The 18,576-nt window shown below is 41.6% G+C and overlaps 1 protein-coding gene across 1 annotated transcript in view; it reads left to right on the top strand.

Moving 5' to 3' along the window:
- SDR16C5 (short chain dehydrogenase/reductase family 16C member 5) overlaps positions 1-16,690 on the top strand; it is a 211,694-nt gene extending 195,004 nt beyond the window's left edge. The window contains exon 7 of the mRNA XM_069220207.1: positions 14,646-16,690. Within this exon, the coding sequence (XP_069076308.1) occupies positions 14,646-14,739 (94 nt within the window). The 3' untranslated portion in view covers positions 14,740-16,690. The remainder of the gene's footprint in view (positions 1-14,645) is intronic.
- Positions 16,691-18,576: the final 1,886 nt, after the last annotated feature.

Here is an 18,576-nt window from a genome sequence, read left to right as displayed (position 1 = left end):
TGACTATAAAATCCTCTCATATAAATACGTGGGACTCAAATCTTCTCATTACTCTTGTCGGAATTATTCATTTCCTTAATATTCTACAACTATCTCCATGAATTTATTAAAAAACGACAATAGCTCTTTTGCTTCTAATCTTTTTCAATCCACTGGGGCAGTCATTTACAAGGCCTATCGAATTATAATAAATTCACCTGAAAGAACATTAAAATACAATCAGCTAGACAATAAATAAAACCAATTCTCGACAGCGTATTATTCTCATTACTCCAGAGATAGCTACTTTGATTCCAAATGAATAGCTAGTTCCTCATCCTTATTTAATCCTATAGGATGCTGGGTAATCAAACCAATAATCATGTGAGATTCCAACATCCTTAATTATAGGGTTCTATTCCCCCCTCTCATTTAGTACAGTCCTACATAAAACTACAAATTTCAATTTATTAATATTCTGCGCATGGCATTGTTTAAAATGTCATGCTACTGGATATGATTTATGATTATCAGTCCAAATTTTGTTCAGATTTTGAACATTGACATCTAAGAAATTGTCAAAATACAGTACAGAGGGGAATGGCAAAAGTAAAAAAAAACAAAAAACTTTGGGACATGCTCTGAACGAACAATCGAAAATGGTGGGAAGCAGTTGCATTGCAAATATACATTGATTGTGAAAGGATCCATAGAGGCTTAGGGGTTTTTGTTGTACCCACCTCAGAGAATCCTGGTTTGGAAATGATAGCTGAATGGATGGAAAAAATTATCAATGCAGTGCAAATATGTTTAAAATATTGGTAAACTACGCATAGAAGGAACAAGAGAAGTTGATTATAGAAATTGAAAAAGTTTCCAATGAATTGAAGGGAAAGTGTTTAATGGAAGAATATGGAAAAGAGGAGAGAGTAGACTAAAAGCTGAATACAGCAGAAGAAATACTAAAAAAAAGCAACAGAAATTTCTGAGGGATCAGAAGCATTACGAAAAAGGACAGATTCTTATATTTGGAATAAAATACGATCATTTTAGGTATAAATCTCTTGGAAGAGTAGATATGGATACAAAGTGGCATGATTACAGACAATGAAGTGGTACACGATGACTCTGGAAAAGATCTGAGAGGATAGTGAGAGTGATGCATCTATACAATCTGATATGGGTGGAGCAAAAGACTATATTTTAAAGGAATTCAATCTCATAGCCCAAGGAAGACTGACTGGCCAAGTAGGAAGAGGAAACGAGCTTCATCGAGGTCATGGAAGAGGAAGAACAAGAGGAGGAATGCGAGATCAAAACGGAGGTCCAATGGGACTGCAAAGAAGAAGCCAGTTGATGCCAAAATGATGGATAGAATGACTGTAGTCAATCTCTCTGGAACTTGTTTAACAGAACCAGAGAAAGAGGTATTATAGGTATTATCTTTGGGAATATCTTTCTGTCCTGTGGCACAATTTGATTATACACAGAGTCACATTGATTTGTTCCATTTTAGTAGAAAACTAAAATTGAAAAAGTGGTTTGCCACTCGAACTAAAGAAACATGTAACAGCAAGAGATACATGATACAGATAGAGGACATAGAGGTATTACACACTATGTGTGAGCCAGATAAGGTAGAGGCAATCTCTGACCCGGTTCTAAACTTAATGGGAATTGACCTAGAGATGGGATGTCCAAGTGGATTTAGACCCAAGTTGACCTTTTTGCCCCCAGTTAATAGTGATGCTATAAATGTCATTGAAGGGGGTGTTATTAAAGAGATGAAGAAACTAAAATATACTAAAAGGCCCCAATTTGATAAGTTGAACTTGAAGCATAGAGAAGCGATTAAATCCCTGAAAGATAAGACAATTGTGGTGGAAAAAGGGTGGAAATGTGGTGGTATTATCTAGAGATATGTCCATCAAGGAAGGTCTGAGACAATTACAGGATGATAATATTTACATGATCTCAAATAGAGATGAGATTTTGCAGGCCAAAAGCAATTTTTTTGTAAAACTGGATTAGTGGAGAGACATGGGACTAATTGAATGGGAGGAGTATCAATTCCTAAAAGTTGAATTTCCTAAAACTCCAGCTATCTATTTTCTACCTAAACTGCATAAAGATGCAAATAATCCCCCGGGAAGACCTATTGTATCATCTATGGGTAGTCTATTTGAGAATACCTCAAAATATGTTGATTATTTTCTTATGTCCCTTTGTGGAGGCATTGCCCTCATATATCAAACATACTGGGGATTATTTGAGGATTTTCAGTGGAGTTATGTGGGAAGATGATTTCCTCCTGAGGAGCTTGGATGTCAACAGGCTATATACTTGTATACCCAATGGCAACGGGATTAGGGCAGTAAGATATTTTTTGAGAACCCAGTCATTGTCACATCTCCTCCATACTGAGATGTTGCTGGATATGATTTATATATGTTTGACCAATATTTTTTTCATTTTTGAGAAAATGCTGTACCATCAAACCCAGGGCACTGTGATGGGCACTTGTTTTGCCCCCAGTTATGCTGGCTTATACCTCGGCTGGTGGGAGGAACAGGTGGGAGGAAACATCGCTGATTTTGAAGAGCACATAGTCCTTTGGGTTGGGTACATCAATGATAATTTTTGTATTTGGCAAGGCAGTACATAATCTGCAGTCCAATTTATGACTACTTTAAATGACAATTCTCTTAATTTGAAATTTAGTGGGGAAAGTCATTCAAAGGAGATTGAATTTCTTCATGTAAAGATCAGTGTTTTGTATGATAAAAAGGGATGTGCTCTGTATTTAAAAGGAACAGTGGGAAATAGTTTACTTCACCCAAAAAGTAACCATCCTAGAAATTTGGTACATAGTATCCCATACAGGAAAATATTACGAGCAAGGAGGAATTGCAGTTTGGATGCTGCTTTCGAGGAAGAAATTGAGATTATGACCAAATGTTTTAAAGAAAGAAGATGCTCTATATGTACGATAGAGAAAGCACTGGAAAAAGTGAGGCAAGTCAATAAAGATGATCTACTGGTAATTAACAAAACTGAAGCAAAAAGGAAAATAAAGAGTGAAGATTCTATGAGATTCATCACATCTTTTCACAGTAGGTCAGGAGGAATAAAGAGGATATTTAAAAAGTTTTGGCCAGTGCTGAGAACAGATGAAAATATAGCTGATGTACTGGAAGAATATCGAAGATTTACTTTCAGACGGAGTAGATCACTGAAAGACTCTTTAAGCCAGTGCTTATTGCCGAAGATAGAAATGAATAAACCTATCAATGGCTTTTTCATTTGTGGGAAATGCAAGGCCTTCAAATATAGTGAAAACTGAAAGGAAGTTACATTCACAGGGGTTTCAAAATCATTTAGCATCAGAAAACATGTAACATGCAATTCTGATTACAGTATATATGCCTTTTAATGTCCCTGTAATAAATTCTATGTAGGTAGCATGTAGGCAGCACTATTCATGTAGCAAAGAAGAGAATTTTGGAGCATATCAGGGCTATCAAGAATGATGATAAATCGTATCCAGTAGCAAGACATTTTAAACAATACCATGAGCAGAATATTAATAAATTGAAATTTGTAGTTTTAGGTAGGATTGTACTAAATGAGTGAGGGGGGAAATATAATCCTAGAATTAAAGACGTTGGAATCTCGACTGATTATTGGTTTGAATACCCTGCATTGTATAGGATTAAATAAGGATGAAGAACCAGCTATTCATTTGGTATGCAAGTAGCTGTCTTTGGAGTAATGAGAATAATACGGTGTCGAGAATAGGTTTTGTTTTGTCTAGCTGACTGTATTTTAATGTTTTTTTTAGGTGGATGTATTATAATTTGATGGGCCTTGTAAATGACGGCACCAGAGGATTGAAAAAGATTAGAAGCAAAAGAGCTATTGGATCCTTAGTAAATTCACAGAGATAGCTGTAGAAAATTAAGGGAATTAAATATATCCCACTAGGGTAATGAGAAGAATGTAGTCCCATGTTTTTATATTAGAGGATCGTACAGACGAAAATTCAAATGAGCTATTGTATTTGTGAGGAAATCCATTGTGGCAACTATACAATGTTATAAACCCACTGGGGTATGATCAGAGTTACGATGTAGAAAGAAACAATAATATATTGAAACAAGGTTTAAAAACATGTTTAAACATGTTTAATCCTGTATGATGAAGGAAGCTTGCAGAGCCCATCTTTTATGTTGTTTGTTTTGTACTGAATTATGATAATATAAAGTAAAGATAGTATTGACAATGTTGAATACCCGTGAACAAGGAAACGAGGATTTCCAAAACGTGTTGTTTAAATGTTTTGCAGTCGCCAATAGGTAGTTTTATTTAGGACCATGTTACCATAGAAAATAATTTGTTGAATTGCCTATATTTTTGGCGTCGTTTGCTGAATCTTCACAAAAGTTTTCGAAAAAAGTGTGACAGTGATTCTTGTTTCAAATGGAAAGTTTCAGGGTGATTCGTCAAGCAGGGGCAGAGAAAAAAAGGGGGTAAAGAAAAAGTGTGTTTCCCATGTTATCCCACTCATTAAGGTTGGTTTTCATCACTGATTTCTCCTTTTCTCACTGTTTTTCCATCCACCTTTTCTTCCTTCTTTGGCCCTTTGCTGTCTTCCTCTCTCTCTTGTTCTGGGTCAAAGCCTAATGATTAAAAGTAAGTGAAGGTCCCGAAACAAAGACTGCGGGTGGGCCCAACTGCTACCACTGCCTCAAATGAAGCACCAAGAGGGTTAATGTATTGCCTAATAAGCCTGGACCCTCTCTGTACCGACAGTGTCGCAGTGCCTTTGATGCTGGGCTGCATACTCTCATATATGTAAGTACTTGCTGAATCAAAATTTGAATTTCATGCAACTTGCTATAATGGCCAACATTTGATCCATAGTTTTGGCTGAAAGTATGGGTGGCTAGGTGCGTATGGTATTTGTAGGAATTGTGGAAAATAGTCACATGTGAGCTTAAATGTTCATGTCTGTGTAGTGAATATTTTGAAATATGCTGATCTAAAGATACTTTATTTACTCATGTTGATTTGTGAGAGTGACATTGTTTACCACTTGCAGGAGGAGGATAAGGACTTTTGTGTTAAGTCTTGGCATATTCAACCAGTAATTCCACATAGGCTAAAATGTAATGCTTGTGCAGAATGGTATTACTGAAAGAAAATGACTCATTTTGACTCGCTTCTGAAAGCTTTCGGCTGAAGCCCTTGTGTGTTGTGGCTTAATACCTGCAGGGGTGCAAATAGGACCAACTCACCCGGGAGGGGAGCTAGCCTTTTAGGCCGTGGGGCTGAAAAAGCATTTCAAGCAATATAAGCAGAGATATCTTTATAGCCAATATGAGGGAAAGAAGTGCCAAACTGCAGTTTACACGTATTAGACAAACACAATCTTAATATGAGTGACAGACTGGCGACCACATTTATCCTTAGGTTCCTCTCGAAGGCTCATTTGTTGGTGGCAGGCCTATTTGCTGAGGCCATATTGTTGATGGGCAGTGTTTTGATCCATTTCCTGCATATGGATATTTCAATTTGCGACATGTTTCTTTTGCTGTGGTTAGATGTCATCCATTATTTAACTTTGAGATATTGTCTGATTTAGTTTGAGTCAAAGTCAGATGAGTTTTCATGCTTAAGTATGATTTCTTATTGTCTGATTAGCAGTAACATTCGAAATTGAATAAGCATATTGGGTGCAATATAGAGGAAATGTAAATGGTAAAGAGGGAGTAAAGATGTTTGGTATATTAGTTGTGAATTAATGGAGCTGATGTGAAGGGAGCAGTGAGATGATAATCTGTCTGATAGAAAAGATGCAATCTGCTTCATTTAAGCACCCTGCAGTCTGATGTCAAGTCTCTATAGAAGCTTGGGAAGATGAACAGTATCAAAGGTAAGGGAGAGTTCAAGTAATAGGCGTGCCAGTGCTCCAGTTGTAATCCACTGTTGTTTTAAAATCATCCCATGTTGAAATCACAGCTGCTTCTGTGCCTCAGCCATATTAGAATATGGTTTGGTAATCTTAAAGCAGGCTATTTTCTTTGAATGTAGGTATATGTTTTGAGGCAGATCTTTCAATCAGTTTGCCTTTTTGACTAAAAGCAGTCTGTTACTGGCCAGTGGTTAGAAAGATGTCTTGGCTCAAAGCCTGTTTGGTTTAGAGAGGATTTTATGCAAGGCATTTGGAGTTCCTGTGGGAAATTACCTATATTCAATGAGTTGTTAACTGTTCTGAATGGATTGGTGGCAGAGCAAATCAATGACATGGGTCTGCAGACAATTCTTCTAGCCCACAGGCATTTGCAACATTGATGAAGGATTGATGAAGCTCTGAGATTAAAGGTGAGTGACTGTAGACTTTTTTCTGTTTTGTTATCTGGTAAGCTATAATGAGCTTCTGGAGTGGTGGTTGAGCAGGGTGAAGGGATGCAAGAAGAGTGAAATTGGTGGATGGACATAGCACATGTTTGCCCTGCAAATAGTAGAGGTCAGTGGTGAGGAGGTCTTCACCCGTACTGCCAAGTAATCGGGATGTTCTAAGGTACTACCACTTCCGGTATTACTCATGGACGCTTTTTTCTTCTGAAATCTTCTACTGGTGCTGTTGTTTGTGATCTTGAGGCCTCTCATCAGGTCTAAAGGTCCCTCACCAGCTCTCTAGATTTAAAGCTTCTATCCCACATTAAGGGTTTGTGGCTACTCTTAGCTCTACAGACTTGTAGGTATGATCTCCAGGACATAGGATAGGTCTCCCTTGAGCAAGGTAGCCACCAGCTCACAATGATTGTTAACTTCACTGGCTCCAGTCAGCTTTCCTTGCTACCAACTCATCGTTCTTGCGAACAAAAGAAAACAAAACATCCAAACTACTCACCATTTAGAGAGTGAGGAGCAGATGTTCCTGCCTGTGTGCACTGTGGAGAGATGGACAGAGAGCAGAAATAATGTATTTTTACATCCATGATTATACATTACATCCGTGATTAGACATTGAGACACAAATATGCACTTGTTTAATATCCACAAAATAGTGTGTTTATAGGAGTCAAGACTTTAAGATAAGCCATATTAATTTAGGAAAAACATAATATTGCCTGAGCATGATGTTGGATGGAGAATGTTCCCTCAGGGGTGTGCAGTCAAGTTGCCATATTCTGAGTGCTTGACTGTGACTAACCTATATCCCAGTTTGTGATTTTTCTTCTAGGCTTGCCCTTCTACAACATGTGCAGAGGCCTGCTCCTGTATCTGACACAAATGAAATCCTGTAAGTGTCCACTGACCTAGAGGGGTGCACCAATTGTGCTCTTATTTTGTTGACAGTGGACTACCACCCCTGTCATGGGTTTAGCATGTACAGCGGTGGTGGCAGCATACCATGTTTTGTGAATCCACAGTCATCGTCAAACCTTCTATCTGTGTATCCAGCCCCACTTGTGTAAAGTTCTGCATCAGTGTGTAAACTAGATCATAGTGCTAACATCCAATTGGATTGCATCTGTTTGTGGCTTGTGTACTACATGCAGTATGTGCATGAGTGAGCCAGAGTAATGGAGGCCTGCAGGTCCCCTTTTTGAAAGCCTGCTCCTGTGCACAACATGTTTGTGAGATTGTTGTCACAGACAGTGGAAGAGTATTGCTGTCATTCCTGAAAATGGACGGAGGCAACACAGCTCCTTTAACATGCATGTAAGCAGCTCCTGCTCAGTTAATCTGCTGATTAGTTTTCCTGTGGTACTTTGGTAAGTGTTCAGAGTGGGACTCTCAATTTTGTTGTTCAGGGTGAGAGAGATTTTTTAGGTGAAGCCAGCCTTTTGTCTTCATCCTGACCACTGTTCAGTGTGGCTAGTGAAAAGCTAGTTGCAGAAACTTCACACCTCTTTGGGCCCCTGTTATCCCACTCCAGGCTGGAGCTGCTGTGAAGAGCATTACCCTGCACAAAGGCCCTGTCAAGAGAATAGCCTTGAGAGGGCACCTGACAGAAGAACCACCACAAATCTGTTTTTGAGATTACAAATAGAGAATCCACATTCCTTATCTGCTTTGACTGTATGAAAGTGGGATCTACTTACGTCTTGGTTGCTCCAGTTCCAAGTCCTCTCACCAAGGAAGGGAGTATTCTACAGCATACTTTGAGGACTGTTGTACATCACCCAGAACTGGTGTCTGTGTAATAGCCAGCTTCCCAATGAAGAGGGTACAACAGCTGGAGTCTTTATTTTCTGGAAGAGCCTCACCCCAGACCTAAAGCGCCTGGAAGACATCTTGCCTGCTGATAGAATGAAAGATCGTGCCAAGCGGAGGTGTGACTGTCCATGTATTGTTAGAAACTGCCAGACTTGTGTATGGAGAGTCTACTAAAAGAAAGAAGCCTGCAGAAAGCGATCTGCAGGTCTGAAGAGGGTGGGATGCAGACTCTCCACAAGTACAGTTCCAGGAGAGAATCACAGGCAGGCAGCTATCCTTGCAATAAGAACAATCATGGCTATCCTTGCTGCCTAAGTCAAGAGCTGTGCCCATGGTGAATGTAGCCACTGAAACCTGAGCTGTTCCTGTGGCTGACGGCATCACAGAAGTTAAAAACTATGTCCATAGTAGACATCACTGTCGTAGCCAAGACTTGTGCACATAACAGTTGTTGGAAATTAGGAGTCTAGTTGGCAGAGGTATGCACCCTGTCCAAGTAGGGACAACAATACTAGTCAGGGTAAGTCGCAACACAACCTTAATTATCCTGTGCTCACCCTCCGGTAGCTTGACACAGAGCAGGCAGGATTAACTTAGAAGGCAATGTGTAAAGTATTTGCGCAATAACTCATACAGTAACACAGTGAAAACACCACAAAAAGTGCTCCACACAGTTTAGGGAAATAGTTAATATTTATCTAAATAAAACAAAACCAAAACAACAAAAATCGAATATGCAGAAGTCAAAAAGGTTTGAATGAGTCTCAATCCTTAAGAATCAGTGGTTGCATCCTTTTAAAAAACAGTACCTGTGATACATCAAAAATAACGACGCAGAGGACTAGATGCATCAAAGTAAAGCAATGCTTAGATTTTTACGGTGCGACAAAGGAGATGCGTCGGTTTCCAGGAGCGCAGCCTTGGTTCCTCACTGCGATGCGGGGATATTTTGACGCACAACGACAATACATGGAAAACCCAGAACACGTTGAACAGAGGCAACAGGTGCAGCGTCAATTCGGCAGGCAATGCAGTGATTTTTCAGCCACGAGGCCGGAGCTGCGTCGATCCAGCAGACGTTACATCAATTTTACAGGTGTTGCGCCGATTTACGGATGTGCTGGATTTTCCTCACATTGGTGAAGTCTTTGAAAGCCTTGAGACCTCAGAACTGGAGCCAAGCTCAAACCAAGCCCTTGGAACGCACTTGAGGAGGAAGGCAGAGTCCTTCCAGCAAAGTCAGAGGTCAGCGGGGGGATGACGGGGGTATATCAGTCCATTGCGTGAGAGCAGGCCACTGGCCTTTTGAAGGATAAGAGAGAGCCCCTCCACCCTTCCTACCCAGGGAAACCCATCGGTATGAAGATGAATACAGATGCAACGGAGTGTCCTGTGTTTATGGCTGTCTGAGTGTAATGCACAAGGGGAGCTGTCAGCCAGCACAGGACAGATGTGGATTGGAGACAGGCTGTAAGACACAATGGCAATAAGTGTAGAGAAATGCCTACTTTCTAAAAGTGGAATTTCTGAAATAGTAATGTAGAATCCAACTTCACCATTTTTAAGTAGGATTTCTCACTACCGTTCTAACCATACCCAATATGACATGTCTGTTAGTCTCAGGTCAGAAATTACGACTTAAAAGCATATAAGGGAATCTCTAATGGTGGCCTATGAGAGGAGCAGCCTTCACAGTAGTGAAAAACGACTTTGGGAGTGTTTCACTACCAGGACATGTAAAACATACAAATACATGTCCTACCTTTTACTTACATAGCACCCTGCCCTATGGGTTGCCTATGGCCTACCCTAGGGGTGACTTACATGTAAGGAAAGGGAAATGTAAGACTTGGCAAGTAGTTTAAATGCCAAGTCAAAGTAGTAATGAAACTGCACACACAGGCCTTGCAGTGGCACACCTGAGACATGGTTAAGGGGCTACGTATGTGGGTGACACAGTTGGTGCTGAAGGCCCACTAGCAGCATTTAATTTACAGGCCCTGGACACATCTAGTGCACTTTACCAGGGACTTATAGGTAAATTAAATATGTCACTTGGGTGTGAGCCAATGGTACCATGTTTAGGGGAAGAAAACACAAGCATTTTAGCACTGGTCAGCAGTGGTAAAGTGTTCAGAGTTCTAAAACTAGTAAATATTTGATCAGAAAAATGGAGGGGGGCAGGCAAAAAGTCGCCACTGCATTATTTACTAAGTGCAACCTGTGGCAGCCAGCGTGCTGTTGTGATACACATATAAGTGGTAGCCTGTCTGCTGCCCAATGACCGAGAAGTAGGTCTGATACCCGCCATCCCATGAGCCCTCACTAACTTCCATTACCACCTGCATTCACCAAAGGAATCATTGCTGCAGCTCTGGCTGCCCCATCTTGTTGTGGCCTACCCAGACTGAGGGCCACTCCTGTAACCATCTTGTCTCATCCTAGAAGTGGACGAAATCAGAGACTCAAGATGCTGAACAGCATAGAGACCTGCATTGTGGTGAGGCTTTATCTAGGAGACTGTACTGAGCACAATTATAATTGAACTGGGGTATCTGCACCTGAGTTTGATTAATGTCTCACAAAGCTGGCCTAACTAACTGGGGACCTTCCTAGACACATAAGAAGAGGGACTCATGTGAAGGAGAGAAGAGGACGAAAGTAAAAACAATATCCCAAGGTGCAGTAGCCTAAACTGCAGTGCATATTACTGTACCTGCAGCAGTATACCTTTTAAGCTTGTCTATTAAAATGTTTCTTATCAAAATAAAGCACTGGGTTGGACAAACAAATATTGCTGTGCTGGATTATCTGAGTCCTCGGTTTCCATACCCCTACAGTACTTTCCCGAGAAGTGTGTGAATGCTCTGAAGTGCTACCACAGAGAGTCAAAGGCTGAAGGATTTGTATGTGGCCCAGTTTGTGAAGCCAAAGTAGTACAGACTCTGGGACATCCGAGGTAAACCACCCCTCCCACCCCAGGGCTGAGGCCCAGTAGCCCCTGCTTGCCCCATGCCCCCTGAACTGGATCTGACACATGCCTTCTACCAGAAAGGATATATATTCAGAGTGACAAACTATACACTTCTTCCCACTTAAGTCTATATAGCTAGTGTCATTCACTTAATACTAAGTTTTCAGTAGGAGTCGAGGGCACAAAGGGTTGGGGTAAACATGTTGCAAGAGGCACTAAAGACATTGAAGGGAAAGAGTGAAAACAAGGACTTTTTTAATGAAACCAATACTGTTTTAAAGGCTACTTCACTACTTTTGGATAATCACCAGTAGTCAACAACACATGACATAACTCCTTGTGTTATTCTTGAAACCAAGTTAATGTGTAGTGCTATGATGTGAGTTCTAAGCACCATATTGGATGTGTTACAATACTTCTGAGATGTACTTTTTAGATCTGGCTGTCGCCATACTTAGTGTGGTCAACAGAAAAAAAGCTTTAAGAAACACAACCATCAGAGGCACTTTTGCTCCTCCCACATGTTTATCTTGATTACAGCATTTGATAGGGCAGAACGTGTGGTGTTGCCGATAAAGAGTGCAGGGCTTGTTGCAGTTCTATTGACTCCTAAGTGTGTTCCCTGACCTAACATGGCTACCCCATTAAAATGCAGAAACGTGGCAGTGTGCAAGAAGACCACCCCTCCACAATGATGTGATAGTATTGCTAAGAATATTACTCTGTGAGCCAACAGCAGTATAACGGATAGAAGTATTGGTGAATAGAGATTCCCATCAAGGGATTTCCCCCATCTAAAATGGTTGCTATTTCCAGTGTGATGATGTAGCAGCATCTGAGCCTGTTCACTTTTTCTTCCCCATTTGCGTTAGTGACATTCAAAACAAAAAAGTTAGTTTTGTCCAACATTCCTTCCACTCCAGAAGTGCTATTCACTACAGCCTTAGCCGGCGGTCCTGCATTGCAACAGCCTCATCCCAGTCCCTCCTTCTACACCAACCTGCAACCTCACTTCACTCTCCCCAACCTCACTGGCTCCTTCATGGACTGTTCCTTTCTCACACACCAGCTGTAGACTCAGCATACTCTCCCCTTCAGAACCAGCCCCTGCAGAGCACTACAGCTATGCAGGTCATCAAGGCAGACGCTGCAGAAACAGCATCTGTGGTCACACTGGCTATAATGAAGGCCAGCGGTACTCAGTGCAGTGTCAATAAGTACCTTCTCATCTGTACATTCTTCCCCCACCTGCACCACACCCTTAGCCTGCAGTACCAGTCAACTCCCACACCAGATTAATGGCTCAGTTGATGTGCTTCATCCTTACCTTGTGCTGATCCCCTTCTTTCTGCCTTTGCCTGCTTTCACCGCTCCCTCTTGACTTATCCCCACAGCCTAAGATTGATAGTGTCTCCCACTCCAGCCCCAGCTCAATCTCCTTTCCCGTACCATCCCACAGTCTTAGTACACTCTCCCCTCTTTCATTGCACCTGTAGTTACAGATGGAACTTAATAAGCATCTAGTACTGCGGGAAGGACAGATATTCAGTGACTGCATTTGTAGACGTGTGCATGTTCTCACGTGTTAGATAGTTTAATGTGTGCTGTATTCAAGGTCTGGTTTGGAAGTGCTGAGTGACGGTGAGTGGTGTAAGTGCAGGTTGTATAGCGTGAGTGCAGGGTGAAAGAAGTGCTGGTATAAGTGTAGGGTGAGAGGTGTGCCCATGAAAGAACTTAGTGACCAGCGTGCTCTTGTCAGTGGTTGGGGAGAGTAAAAGGGAGACCGTGTGAGCAGAGGACGACTCATGACCCTTTGAGTGTGAGCTGTGTGAATGCAGGATGATGTATCCTTAGACACTCGAAGTAATTCACCTTATCCTTGGCAGTTGGCAAGTGGGGATGCAGGTATAATTTGAACCAGGGTTACCACAGCTGATCCTGTAACAAAATGCCAGCCTTTTGGATATTCGGAAAGTTACTTTTCTAGAAGTGGAAGCGTCATTGAAGGCCAGACCCAGATGCTGAGCTCTGGCTCTGGAAAAAGTCATCTTGGAACTTTGAGCCAGGACTTTTTGTGGATTTTGCCACCCACATATGTACGTCAGTCTCAAAGCCTCTTCCTCTTCATCGAGTGGCTAAATTGGGCACCAGTTGCGGAAACCTGGTTTCAAACACAGTTGACCTGCTAGACAAAATCTGTTTCACCTTATTTCACTGTGCCTCCATGTCTTCTATCGTCCCTTTAAAGAGTACCTTTAAAGAAACCCCTCAATTTAGCATGTGGCCTCTACAAAAACTTCCTTTTTATGTTTTAATAGACTTTAACGTTCGCCATATGTTCTAAACATCTAAGAGGGGTTCCTATGAATTGCCTCTTGGTTCACTACTAATCAGGGCCACCGGAATTATGTGGCAGAGTTGACTAAATTATGCATCAAGAAATTGTAAATTATGCTGTGTAATGCGCCACGTTTTGTGATCGTGTTACCTCAATAGTTCGTCATTTTTACTCATGGTAACAGTGTCTCTGAAAGATTTCACCTTGTTAATACCAATTTAACATCTAAATACAACATTAAGCATCTGAAATATGACAATTCAACCTTTGCAAAGGGCCTTCCAAAGCGCAGGCACATGTATTGCCATGTTTTTAATAAATTTCGATCTGTTTGAGCTAGAAACTAATTTTTGTGACAAATTCTACTGATTATGCAGCCGACAAAGGATTATGTGGCAAATGCAGCAAATCCAATATTATTCAAAAACGCTTGAATCGCTAATAGCATTGCCATCTCAGACATGCATGTTTCATAAATTTACATTAGGAAACTGAATCCTGATAAATTTCAGTCAATGCAGAAATTAATTTTATTGTACTTTAGTGAAACACTTCCAAGTTAAAGAAATATACTTTTTGAAATGTGAGCCTTTGGCAGACTTTTAAATGATGAATTATATACCATGTAGAGGGGCTCAATTCCTGTTTTGGTGCTTAGAAACAAACCAAGCCAATGACTGAGCACGTCATATTATTGTGCGACATGGCCACTGTTTGTATTGTAAATTAAATCCTTTCTCCCACTGCAAGCAGCAGTAGCACATAACAGAGTGGGGGCAGCAGGGCGCACTGGTAGAAATTAAAACACACAAAAACTCCTGAACTGTTAAGTGGTCTTTTACAGACCTGCGAAGTACCTTGGATGAGGCCTAGTCTGTGTTGTCACCCCTGCCCAGCCCAACCCAAGACAGTTTAAGAGCGACCTGTGCACACCAGAGCCCGAGCTAAGGCAGACGACCCGGGGCGTTATAAAGCCCCATCATTGTAATGGGCGTTGCTCGCCTGAATACCCGCATACTTTGTTGCGCACCAGTGTGTACCCGTTACCTGGCGTGTAAATAGAAAATGATAAGTTAACATCAACTTCTGCAGCGTGTAACGAGAATTTCTGTTTATTTTCCACAGCATACTGTCGGTGAAGTTAGGACTCCTCCTTGGCGATTACTTGGGTGCCTTCCATTTTATGGATCGCTTCAGAGGTCGCGTGAAAAAGGACTGAAAGGAGCTCCATGGTGCCGAGTGAAGATAAACGCAATAATGGCGATGAATGTGAACTGATATTTCCTCGTAGCTCTGCTGGAAGTCGGATGCAAATAATCTACTTTTATTCAATACTGCATGTGGGGGAGTACTACAGTCGTAACATTCCATAAAATAGTTCTATTTTTACTGATTTTTCTAAATTACTATAGATTGTATGAAGGTAGCGATCAACAGTGCAGCATGGGGGGGGGGGTTGGTGCCTGGCCCAGGCGCGCGAGGGGCCCTTTACACCCCAGTTGTAGCTGTTTTTTTCACCGTGTAAACAGAGGTAGGGAGAGGGGCCCATTTCCTTCCTTGCTTCAAGCCCTATTGTGCGCTTGCTACTCCAGTGATGGAGGCAAAAAATAGGGTTGGTCGACCTAGTGAATATTAAAATTAGTGCGGTTTCCAGAATCACCCACGCAGTGTGCTAAGACACTCCGTTAAAATTCGTATTACAGTTTATAATGTATAATAATTGGGGGCATCATTTTAACTTATATCGATTTTTACTAAAGGAGGGGTGAGGTCCGAGGGACCGAGCCCTAATACAATGAATGCCCCAGGAAACTACGTACTCCTTCTTTATCCGTCTAATTGCAGAATTTACAAATGCACTTTCACGTCCCACTGTTTACAAGGTAATACTTTCAGTCCCCTCAGATTAATATGAAAAACAGAAGATTAATATGAAAAACAAGTCCGTGGAGCTCAAAATTCTGTTTCCAGGTAGTAAAGACCGACAGGATGAAGAAAACTAGCACATTTGTATTTCAGAAGAGATGTAACATTTGAGCCCATACCTTATTGTGTACCTTTTATCTTAGCACTAAAATGAAAGAAACAGCACTGCCTTAATTTCTTCTGTCTTCTCTACCAGAGGAGAGCACATTTAAACAGAACATGAAGGATTTAAACAGAGGAGGCCTGAGCCCCTTGCACTCTGCATATGGCCATGTGCCTTGCTGTCCTATGTAGGCGCTAATCTGGATGTACAAGGCAACAGGCAGGGACTGTGAAGAGGACACTGCCGAGAAGTTAAAACACTTAAATATGTAGTTGGTTATTGACAAGGTGTTGCAAGCCCCTGCCATGGTCAACATGGAGGCCACATGGCTGTCTCTCTTGGGTTAGTTATTGACCGTTGGGCTTCTTATCCAGGTGTACCCCTGGGCTTGTGATTGTGGACCGTGCTCTAGCCGGTCACCACTCTGTCTGGCAAACATTCACAACGAAGAGAGCACTGGTCTGTTGCTATGTGAATCAGTGTCTTGTGTTATGAACTCCAGAATGTTTTTAATTATTGCAATTGTGTTTTGTTTAAATCAGTTTTCTGTCAATGGTTGCACCATCCTCCAAAAACTATTGACGTCCGGTGATAGGTGCAACCGTTTCTTCTTGATGCTTATCTGAAATGGATCTGATGTACAATTAATATTTTCAAATTAGAGAACCAACCCTTGAATTACAGGAACAGACATATCGTCTTTGTGCATTGATTTCAAATAGTTATGAGAACGATCTGTTCAGAGTAAGGTTTAGGCCTAATGTTTACTGTCGTGGAAAGGTATAGCCTATGTGCTGATGTATGCTTTCTGTATTAAAAACATTTAAATACAAATAATTCTGCACCTTACTTTCAAAGCAGCCTTATCAACTAAGACGATAAAAATGCAATTTAATGTTTGTTACATTCAGTGCAAAGACCATAAGCAAGCTTTTGCTTTGGCCTTATAGTAGCAAATTGTTTGTTTCTTAACATACTCTGAAATGCAGCTCGGTGGTTACATGACCTAAAAAAAGTTAGTGGGTAGCAAGATATCGTTACTGCCGCTTTGGAAACAATAACTTGTGAATGGAGAAATGTACTTGCTTGCCAGTGGTTTGAAAATAAATCCGATGAAAAATCAAAAACAAGTGTAGAAAAAGATGTCTGTTTGTCTACATAATTTCGGTGTAAAATCAAAGCAAATAAGAATATAGAGATTACAAATGCATGTTTGTTCAGATCCAGCTGTTCTGTGCTTAAAAAAAGAAAACTTCCAACCTGCCACAAAATGTGAAGCACAGCGAGTCATTCATTAAATGTATTCACTTAGGTGATAAATAGCTGAAGCATAGCATTTGTTGGTCACTTCAGAGCACCGTACTGTAGTGGTACAGTTGTCAGTCTTAATACTGTTTCTGTGTGTGGGAGGAATGTTGCTTGTAAGGGTAGCAGACTAAGGGGAAGGGGCATATTTCATTGTTGACTGCACTTCCGGCGTTGCCCTGTTGCTTTTTCCTGAAGTCAGTAATTCATAAGCAGATCCATTTTTAGCAGTTACTGGAGAGTATATAGATTAGTTGTGCCCTCACGGAGAGAGAAAGAGAATGCTTGTGCTTTCACGGACCCGCCCCACAGCTTTACCACGGGTCCTAGCTGGAAGGCAGAGGGTAAACACACACAATCGGGTTAACACAACTGTCAGCTGCATGGAGAAAAGTTCTGTACCGTGAAGTCACAAGGAGGAGTTGCATGACTCGTGTTCCGTGCACCAATCAACGGAAACAACCACTGGTGATGGATCATGAGATCCAAGTGCCAGTGGAGTACTTCACTGCCATGTTTAGAATGGGATGTCCACCATTTGCATAATTAAGTTGTTCACCCAGCAAATGGAGGGCGGGGGGATTCCCCTCTTCTCCAGACAAGTCCTATAATAGCATTTACACTGACAGATGCAGTGTTTCATAGGAGTGCTGAATGTAAAGGACTTGAGAAACGAGTTTAAATTTAAAGAAAAAACTATTTATGACACATACCTCATCCATCCATTTGGCATCACTGATGCTCAAAATCAGAATAACATGCACAACGGGAATCGCATTGTTACACAGTTATTACTACTCGCTGCTCTCTTGTCTTCTTCACTAATCGAAAAGTTGTGAGTACGAGTGAGGCAAGTCCAACACCGAGTCGGGTATTGTTAAAGAAGTGTTCGTGCAAATTTCAGAGCAAGGGTCACGCACTCTGTCATTTATTTTTTTTTGCCTCACTTTACTTCATTTCAGCCAGTCTTGTCAGTCACTGATACACGTCTGTGCTGACGCCTGCAGGGTCGCTAATACTGAAGGAGTTGCCAGACGGGCCTTTGTTAGAATAGCGCCTACAGGTTAAAGAAATGTGGCGCCCTCGCTGCTGTTGGTGAATAAAATGAGAGAGCAGTGATTCTGTTTTGTGTTCACGGACTCAGTCCCTGGCTAAGCAGTGAGCGACCTCTGAAGACAGATGGCTCATTCTGTCCAGTTCTCCTGAACCACCCATAGCATATATAGCTCAGTGTTGATGATGCGGGAGGAAGGGGGATTGTTGGCGTGTGACATCCGTGGGTCACAGGAAGATAGGAAGAGAAGGGAGTGGGTTTATGGGGTGTTGAAAAACGTCACCGCAGCACGCATGCAGTCTCAGATAAACTTTCCAGCTGCAGAAGTGGGCTTACCCACAGGCCTATGCTGTGTGCTTCCCTAAGAGGAAGGAAAATGTGGATGACGCAACTACAATCCTACGGATGAAGATGGCAGGCTGGAATCTCAATAGTTTGTTTGGCTTATTATTTCGGTAAAACCGGAAGGTTTGGCTAAAGCCAGCTTTAACAGTTATGAAAACGTGTTTATACTGAAGCTAAACGTCCTGCTGCTCTTTGCATGACCATGGTGCTGACAGCTCCATGCTCCCCTCGGAATGTTGGCACCCTGGGCGTCTACCCAGCTTATCCATGCAAGAGCCGGCCCTGGCACTCTCGCGCATGGAGCTAGTCGCAGATCATTGACA

The sequence above is a fragment of the Pleurodeles waltl genome, chromosome 2_2, assembly GCF_031143425.1.
Source record: "Pleurodeles waltl isolate 20211129_DDA chromosome 2_2, aPleWal1.hap1.20221129, whole genome shotgun sequence".
NCBI lineage: Eukaryota > Metazoa > Chordata > Amphibia > Caudata > Salamandridae > Pleurodeles > Pleurodeles waltl.
This window is presented reverse-complemented; position numbering and strand designations above follow the sequence as displayed.